General features: G+C 44.5%; 1 protein-coding gene across 4 annotated transcripts; it reads right to left on the reverse strand.

Moving 5' to 3' along the window:
- Positions 1–165: 165 nt before the first annotated feature.
- On the reverse strand, positions 166–8,956 carry slc17a5 (solute carrier family 17 member 5). 4 transcript variants are annotated; one of them, XR_013467894.1, is made up of 13 exons: positions 8,824–8,956; positions 8,203–8,341; positions 6,412–6,522; positions 5,370–5,566; positions 4,160–4,393; positions 3,833–3,920; positions 3,549–3,635; positions 3,124–3,242; positions 2,701–2,862; positions 2,157–2,289; positions 1,838–2,051; positions 1,508–1,598; positions 166–1,428 (listed from the first exon to the last, which is right to left on the reverse strand). XR_013467894.1 is itself a non-coding variant. In XM_040179495.2 (13 exons), the coding sequence occupies exons 2-13, from the start codon at positions 8,285–8,287 to the stop codon at positions 1,294–1,296; spliced, it is 1,590 nt and encodes a 529-aa protein (XP_040035429.2). In that variant the 5' UTR covers positions 8,288–8,341; positions 8,824–8,956; the 3' UTR covers positions 166–1,293. The 4 variants fall into 4 exon arrangements, 1 of the variants encoding a protein (XP_040035429.2); XR_005712490.2 differs by having other exon boundaries at positions 1,904–2,051; positions 2,157–2,344; XR_013467895.1 differs by having other exon boundaries at positions 2,157–2,344.
- Positions 8,957–8,988: the final 32 nt, after the last annotated feature.

Raw genomic sequence — 8,988 nt, forward strand, 5'->3', positions numbered from 1 at the left:
CATCATTACAGCTGCTTCACCTCACAAGGTTCCATAATCAGTTGCTGCTCAGCGGGTGCGTCTCCATTTCCACATCAGTGAATGATACCGTGGTCTATTTATCCCAGCTGTGTACATCTGGATGGACTCGGCGAACGATTAAGATCACTCAAGTCAAGCTGCGTCTTTTCACTTCTCCTGGATTTCTTTATTCTACTTTTGCGAATAAGTTCAGTATGTAAACATTAAAATAGGGTCATCGTTACATGAAGAAAATGGCCATAAGTCACGTCCTGGAAGTGCAAAGTAATTAGATTTTAAACAAATCAGGAAGTAACGTTGTCACTGCTTCATCACATGTTTATTTTGCACGTGTTGCATCCTTGTCCATCAGGATAAAGAGCTTTAAAATGAGAATCCAGGTGGTTTTATGATGAAATAATAACACAAGGAGATTTAAGCGTAGTTGTAATTGAGGTTTTTACAATAAATTTAACGTCATAGAAAAGTCCCTTTGTGTACTGCATATAATGAAATACAAATAAAGCCTCTGAAACCTGCAGGATGAAATGAACTAGACAATGTTTCCCTTTTGTATGAAGACGCGTCCAGTATAACACGCGTGTGCAAAGAAAGTAAACAAACATCCCTTTAAATCCTCGTCACAGAAGTTCAACATCTTTAGTGTTGAAGTGAAAATAAAACACGTTCAATCAAGACGATACAAATTGTTGTGCACATTAAAACGGCATCGCATGAGAAGTAAACAAAAACAAAAGAGCGTGAACATTTTAAAGAAGCTTCCCTTTAAGGCATTTCCCCCAAAAGTCCTGAAGTCTCACCGTCCTCTGGACACGTCGGTTTGGACTGTTACTATGGCAACGGCTCAGGAGCATCTATCATGTGACCTGGAGGAAGAAATAACAATCGAGTGCCGGTCGGCACGACGGCGAATGAGACGCAGATAAACTAACGTTTAAGTCTTTCTTGTCTTCACACGTGTTCGTTGGGTACGTTATTTATTCTAAAAGTTTAGTTTAGCGCTTTAAATAAAACCTCTGGTATCATTCGCCCGTCTAAGCCGATCCCTGTTTTACATTCGTCACCTTCTGGTCTCATCGATCCAAGCGGCTTAATTCACCTGAAGCGTCAAAATGAAACGAGAAGCGGCTTCACGTCCGCCGGTCAATGCTGATTTTTGCCTTTAAAAGAAATATTCAATTTGCTACAAATTAAAAAAAGTTTGGTCCAGAAGGAAGAAGTTGCCGCCGACGATCAGCACATCTGGAGCACATCTGGCTCCGAGAGCCCGCCTCAGTCTCCGTGGGAGGCGGCGTGGACGGCCCACGGCTGCACGCTCCCTCGGCCGAACAGCGCGTAGAACGCCGCCCCGAAGGCGTTGATGGCGGCGGCGATGTAGAAGACGCTCTGCCACTCCTCCATGGTGTTCTGCAGGGGGGGAGAAACAGAACAAACAGGAGGTCAGTGGTCAGTGGCGTCTCCGAAGGTCGTCATGTGACAGCGTTACCTGTCGGGTGAGGGCTCGGGCTATGACCGGCCCCACCATGCCGGGGATGGTGGCAAAGGTGTTGGTGATTCCCAGCAGGATGCCGGCATACCTGCAACACACGCCGCACAGTTACTGTCATCTGATTACAAAGGAACAAGAAGAAAACGCGGTTCAATGCAGAAATAGTTCCACGTCTGGAAGAGGAGATGATTTATCTTTTGATCGAAGGGAGCAAAAAGTTATTCCGTTTTCTTCAGATTCTAAAACTTAAGAAGCTTCATGAGTTAAAGCCGCCTTCTCTGTAATGACCACCGGGGGGCGACTCCTCTGGTCGCATAGAAGACGTACAGGCGTCTCTAGTCCTCCTCGGCCCTTATATGGTCACTTCCTGTCGGCTGCAGCGACGGAACTCACGACGGAGCGATGTCCAGGTGGTTGATGTTGAAGCCGGAGGCCGAGATTCCGCCCAGAGCCGAGGAGACGGTGAGGAAGGTCACCGCCAGCGTGTAGTTACAGCCCGTGTATCCCGCCGCCACCAGGAACACGGCGGGCCCGATCATCCCTGCACAGAGCATATAATAAAGGATATAAGTCAAACAAGATTTACAAAAAGATTAAAACATCTGATGTAGACTAAACGTGTTGTAGGAGCAGCGATGAACCGTACCGGCGAGGGAGAAGGACTTCCTGACCGTCACCGTGCGGTAGAGGCAGGTCTCTCGCAGGTAATCCGCCAGCTGACCGCTGACAACCGCCAACACGGCGCAGCCGACGTACGGAAGAGCCGACAGCAAACCGTTCTGAGGAGCGTTTGAGCGTCGTGTTGTTCATGCGTGACAGAAGAAATGATGGATTCTAATGGAACATACATGTTGGACTCACTGCTCATATTGTTACTCGATTACTTGTGACCTTCAACTTAAATTTATCTCCCATGTTTATTTCCACTACATTACAAAAGCGTTCAAACATTTGAGAAGACTTCTAGAGGCATTGAATTGTTTGTGTTATTCTGATAAGTAGAAAATGCAACTTTTCTGCATAAAAAGGTCTAAAAAACAGCTGTTATACATGTTTGAGTTCTGTACTTTGATTATAAAAATGTTTCCAAGAATTTCCAAACCCAGAGAAATCCGATCAGTTCATCTTTGCAAGACATCGGCTCGATGTGCACACTAGAAGACAAGAGGAGACTTCCTATTCGACCTCACCTGCTGGATGCTGAATCCCAGCACGTCGTTCATGTAGGTGGGCAGCAGGGTGAGCAGCGTGTAGAAGGTCCAGTTGTAGGAGAAGTGAGCGACCACGATGGCCCACAGCGGCGTGGACGTGGCTATGGCTCGCCAGGGGATGTGTCCCGCCGAGGTGGACAGCTGGGACACACAGGAAGTAGAGCAGAAAGACGCCTTTGATTACAGCTGCGTTCTCTATAGTGTCCAGCAGGGGGCGACTGAGAAAATGACTGATTTATTCCCTCAGTGAACTTGCTTCTTGCAACTTGCAAGGTTGGTTTTCTATAATAATAATAATATTATTATTATAAAATATATATAAATATAAAAATATATATATATATATATATATTTTTTTTTTTTATATTTATATATATTTTTATATTTATATATTGATGTCACCTCGTTCTTCAGCGAGCCGGTGATGTAAAGTCGCTCCTGCTCCGAAATCCGCGGGTGAGTGTTCGGACTGTCGAAGACGAGGAAAGACCACAAGACGAACCAGACCAGGCCGACGGCACCTGGACCCGCAAACAAGAGTCTCAGGTTAGACGGGGAGAAGCCGTGTCCACACATCTCACTTGGATTCTTTACAGCTTCAACAAGGAATATGTATGAATATCAGCACCCATAAATCGAGATGACGCGGCGCGGACAACGAGTCATGTGATCACCAGCTGATCGATGAGTTAAAAGACCAGAAGCAGCTGCAGAGGAACAATCTAATCATCTTATTAAAACGTTCCATGAAAGAAAGCTCATGGCTCTTAAAGAGCCGTCCGCCTCCCGAAAAGCTCATAACACACAACCGAGACGCGGGTGTTTACCGAAGACGTAGAAGACGTAGGTCCAGTCCAGGTAGAAGCAGATCTCACCGGACAGCGGGAGCGAGATCACCGTCCCGAGCTGAGCTCCTGAGAGTGAGACAGGAAACATCTGTATGACTGAATAACACCAGCAGGGCTCTTTCCTCCAGCTGTGTTCGATCCCAGCAGGTTCGTCCGTCTTCACATCCACGCTTGTGGTTCGATGTAGCTTCCATCAAACGCCTTTAAGCTGTACGTTTTCTATGTTTTGTGACACATTATCTGCCTAATTGTGTTTATCTCACCGATGTAGGAGATGGTGAGCAGTCGGCTCCTCTCCAGCGGAGGAGCCCAGGCCGCCCACATGGTGTACATGGAGGGAAAGGTGACGCCCTGGAGACAAACACCATCATCACCACCAGCTCGTGCAAACACACGGGTTTTATACATGGACGCGGCGCAGGAAGCACTTTTAATCGTATAGAGAGCAAACAGAAGTATCTGTTTCCAGTTCAAAGGACAGAGAGATGATTCAGTTCACTTAAAGTAAGACGTTGATTGATGAGTAAATCTTCCGTATGAGCATCTATTCACAGCACACATGCAGAGAACAGCTTAAAGCGGGCGACTACCTCTCCGATCCCTTCCAGCACCCGGACGGCGATGAGGTATCCGGCCCCCAGGTCGGCGGCGGCGGGGGTGAGCAGCGTGAAAACGACGGTTCCCAGGATCCCGAAGCCCATCAGCCACTTGGGGCCGTAGCGGCCGGCCAGGTAGCCGCCGGGTATCTGCGTCAGGATGTAGCCGTAGAAGAAGGAGCCCAGGATCCAGCCCTGAGTCGCCGAGTCCCAGTCGTACACGCCGGCCTGGGGGGGGGGGGGGGTCAATCCTCCGTGATCAACAGTCACTCGATGTTCGTCGGCTCTTTAACTCAAACATATTCACTAAATATTCACGTTTGAGAAGAATCGTTACTCAAAATGAACCCAATAGCAGAATAGTTGGCAGGAGATTTAATAGTTCGCTAGTTTAATGAGGAATTAGGCCTCATCAAATCTTGGTCATGTGATTGTCTACATGTTGTTCCTGTTCCTAGGCTCCGCCCCCGACGTCGCCACAGCAACCACACACACGTTGTGTCTCGTCCGTCCAGGAGAAGTCGCCCGCACAGCGAAACGCTCCTTGCAAACGGGTCTCTGTCGTCATGGCGACGCAGTGCGGCATGATGGGAGTTCAGTGTAATCATCACGCTCTAGTAGCACGTCGGAGGATTTTAAGAAGACGGGCGGTTCCCTTATAGATGCTTTACAAGTCGCGGTGATGACGTTTTTGTATTTGAGTAAATAGTTTACAGCCAAATAAAATATTTCACAGGATATTCAACCATTATAAAGCATTTCATTATTTCTTTACGGAGTTTGTTTAAAGCCAATAAAGTAGTCCATGAATACGAGATGCGAGTCAGATATTCAAAATGCCTCCACGTCATAGCGGTTACTTCACGGCGTTTAAGAGACCAAAGAGTTCTGTGGTGCAGAACAAAGCGCCAGACGTCCTCTCGGGGCTCCGCCGTCACATGATCATGACAAGTTCAGCTTGTTTCCACACGGAGAGAAAACAAATGGGAAAACTTTGCTTTCCAAAGCAGCCTTTGAAACTCGACAGCGATACTTTGTCTCCGATTTGTTTTTAGCCTTTTAGATAAATGAGATACGAGGAGTGAAGTTACACAGTGAAGGTGCTTCATGGACTCACATCACGAAGCTTTAATGCCTTGAGGTCAGGCAGTAAATACGGGACACGGTTCCCACTCAAAGGGCGGAACTGGCGAGCGTCTCTCACCGTGTGGTTGCGTTTGGGCCGCGGCGGGTTGGCGTGAGCCGGACAGACGGAGCCGCTGTGGTTGGTGCTGGACTGGCGGGTGGTGTTGAGCATGTCCACCATGGCCACGCTGAGGTTCACCCGCAGGGAGTAAACCACGAAGAAGCCGAACGAGGAGAGCAGCGCCAGGCCGTAACGAGACGAACAGCAGGCCGGCGCTGCAGAGACACGAGTACGTCCATTAAGCCACGGAGAGGAAACAAGCTTCATTTCTAATTTAATGTTGGTTCTGCACATTTTTGTATTTAAAGCATCGAGTGGGCTTTGAACAAAATTACTCATTCTGATATGCAGTGAAAAATGTCAATACTTATTAAGATTTTTATTTATTTTATTATTTGATTCATATTATTAAGAAGAAACAGGCAATTCATGTTTTAAAAATTACATTGAGGGATTATATTAATATATATATACATTTATAAAAATACAACCAATTCATTTGCAGTCATTCAGAGGAATTTTAATAAAGAAACTTGTATAATGTCCTTTTGTTAACTACTGCTTAGAGTTAAACACGTAAATCTTTATATGAAGGATCGTGGAACAAACAAACAATAGTGTTTTAATCAACAGGTTGATAAAAGATAAAACGTGTTAAAACTAAACTCTGATCCCTAAAACGTTTATTTATTAAGCTAGTTTTCATTTTCAAAACGTAAAATGCACTTCCATGAACATGTCACGTGACTCAGGTGTGTCAGCAGGTGTGTCTCGTGACCTGCGCGCTGTCACACGGAAAGATGACTGTTTATAGTGTCGTATTATTTGTATTAGTATCTGTAATTACGTCATTTGTAAATTAAACACAGTGACAATAAACTTTAATGCAAACTGTGATTGTTCACACTAAAGTCTGTGAGCTGCATCAACAAATTCACTTTGTTTCTCATTTCAATCGCAGCTGGAAGATCCTAAAAACAAAAGTGACCCGAAACGAAGAGAGAAATAAAACGTTAGCTTAGCTTAGCTTAGCTTCGCTCAGCGGTTGAAACAGCTTCACCTCTCTGGACTTTGTCTTCGTTTCGGCGGGGAAGCAGCGGCGTGTCGTCCGTGTCGGACCCGCAGCGCTCCATGTTTCCTCGGTCACCGCTGAACGCTCCGCCGCATCGGACTGAAACCGGACAAACAACAAGAGAACCGGAAGCAAACGTCAGCGTAACTTCTGGTCACGTGGTACGGCGCAAGGTACCGGAAGTGGGGATCTTCTTTAATTATTTTGTTTAGTCAACATTATTTTTGCGTTGAGACCTCTATAAGACCTTCACTTTTTATTTTATTTTAAAAAGTTTGGGAAAAACCGGAAACCGTTTCAGATTTTTTTACTTGCGTAAAGAGTAAAGGCTATGAATTCAAGCTAACAGTATTAATGTCAAATTAAATTTAAAAAAAATAATGCAAAATATCCCTTTAAAAATTATTATTAAACTGCATTATAATTATTTATTTTTATTTTTATGAATGTGCTAAACCTACAACCATAACATTATAATCTCTATTAATAGATTTATATTTTTTAATCATAATTAAAAGTTGCAAATGAATTTTAACTAGTTGCAAATGCAGTTTTTAAAATCACTTTGCCGCTAATTTCAGAACTTTGATGCCATTTTCCAAAACTCAAAATGATTAAATTGCATATTTTTTTTACTTTTTACACTTTTTTTCCAATTGCTTAGATACAATACACAAAAACCAAAGATAATTTCTTAATTGAACTAAAATCACCTGTTAAATATTACTCAATGTGACATCAAAGTACTATTTCAAAATGAAATTTTTCACTTTTCACACCATGCTGCCGCCCTTGTACGTCCTGGACAACGTGGGGCAACATCATCGCGTGCAGCCATGTCTGAAGATGTGTGGTCGGGCGCAGGGCTCCCATTGGCTCATATGATGCAGCTCTGCTTGTAGACCAGTGCCAGGCCTGGATGAAGCATGCAGACCAGTGCCAGGCCTGGATGAAACGTTGAATAGATTATTTCCAAGATGTTTGGCTGATGAAAACCTCCATTGTGATGTGGATGAGATCCACAAGGGTTGATGAAAATGTAGATGTTTGCTAAATCTTTTTTCCCTCCCAGGTGAGAAACAGCAGAGTTGTTTTCATGTTTTGCAGCAAATTACTCTGTTTTTGCTTTGATTCAAATAAACATATGTTGTGATTGTAACATATCTTTTAACAGTCACATTGTGTTCAATGATCCCACTGTGTGTACTCTTCTTTCTACTACAGTAGTACTTTTACAGGGATGTATTTACATTTAGTACAGTAATGAAACCTGTATAGTCTATTTTTTACAGCAACATTGATTGATTGATTGATGTACAAACAGCCACATAGTGAAACTATGGTATCTTTTATGTAGGTGATCTAAATGAATGTTCCTGTTGTATTTCATGATAAATCCGTTGTTTGAACCGATGAACCTGCAGGTGAAAGGTTCCTTTAAACATCTGATCGCACAATGTGTTGAACGTTGGAGAGCCGCTGTTACAAGTGAAGACTTGACATCAAAAATAACATCAAGGTTCTGAAAATAGCATCAAAGTGATAAGAAACTGTAAATGCAATAGACATTTGGAGATAAAAGATAAATACTTAAGTAAAGTAAAAAAAAGAGTGTAAATGAATGACCACCTACGCTCTAAATAAAACTTGTTGTCTATGTAACATTAGATCAATGGAGATAAAAAATACCCCAATCAGGGTTTCAATGACTAGTGAACGAGACAGTACAGCTGATTATCCTCGTACAGCCACAGACGTCACATGACGCGATGATGTAACCTGCAATGTTGGAATGAGGGAGCGGCTCTTTGTCTCCGGTCCTCATTGTCACAGCAGACGGAGACGCCGTGATGGACAAAGACATCGATCGCCAGGCTGTAAACCAGGAGCCGGGTTCAAAGGTCACCAGCAGCCAACCCTGCACACAAAAGGTTTATTTCAACCCGAATCACAGTTCTTAACGAAACATTTATCGCCTTTTAATCTACGTCAATTTTCCAACTGAAAAACACTGAAGCTAAACTGCTGCCGGAGCTCAAAGGTCCCTGTTGCTGAACTCTGACCTTACTCATCATGAGGAAACAGTGCACACACATCACCTCAGAGACGCCTCCCGGCCCTAAACAACCACATGTGGGAAATGACCGAATGTACAAAGAAATATTTTATACTAACAGATGTTTTCAGGACATTAAAGGTGCCCCGATTAATGTTGTTATATTAACAAAGGTTCAAATGACAGTGAGATGTGACCATCCATCCATCCTGCACGCAGGTCACTGGAGTCCATCACAGCCAACTTCAGGTGATAGACGGGTCCATCCTGGACTGGTCAGCAGCCAATCACAGAGCTACACAGAGACACACAACCATTCACACACCTACGAGTCCCCAACCCACCTGGTCCCCAGAGCAGGTCTCTGGACTGTGGGAGGAAGCCGGAGAACCCGGAGAGAACCACGCAGACACGGGGAGAACATGCAGACTCCACACAGAAAGTGGAACCAGGACCTTCTTGCTGTGGGGCGACGGCGTTGACCACCACGCCGCCGTGACGTGACCACA

The sequence above is a fragment of the Gasterosteus aculeatus genome, chromosome 6, assembly GCF_964276395.1.
Source record: "Gasterosteus aculeatus chromosome 6, fGasAcu3.hap1.1, whole genome shotgun sequence".
Taxonomy (NCBI): domain Eukaryota; kingdom Metazoa; phylum Chordata; class Actinopteri; order Perciformes; family Gasterosteidae; genus Gasterosteus; species Gasterosteus aculeatus.

Bases quoted from the DNA above. Each gene is read 5' to 3' on its own strand.
- slc17a5 (XM_040179495.2), bottom strand. From the start codon at position 8,287: ATGTCTTTGTCCATCACGGCGTCTCCGTCTGCTGTGACAATGAGGACC. The intron at 5,567-6,411 runs GTGAAGCTGTTT...GTGTCTCTGCAG, and splicing joins CGAAGACAAAGTCCAGAGAG to CGCCGGCCTGCTGTTCGTCT. The intron at 2,290-2,700 runs GTGAGGTCGAAT...AACGCTCCTCAG, and splicing joins TGGGATTCAGCATCCAGCAG to AACGGTTTGCTGTCGGCTCT.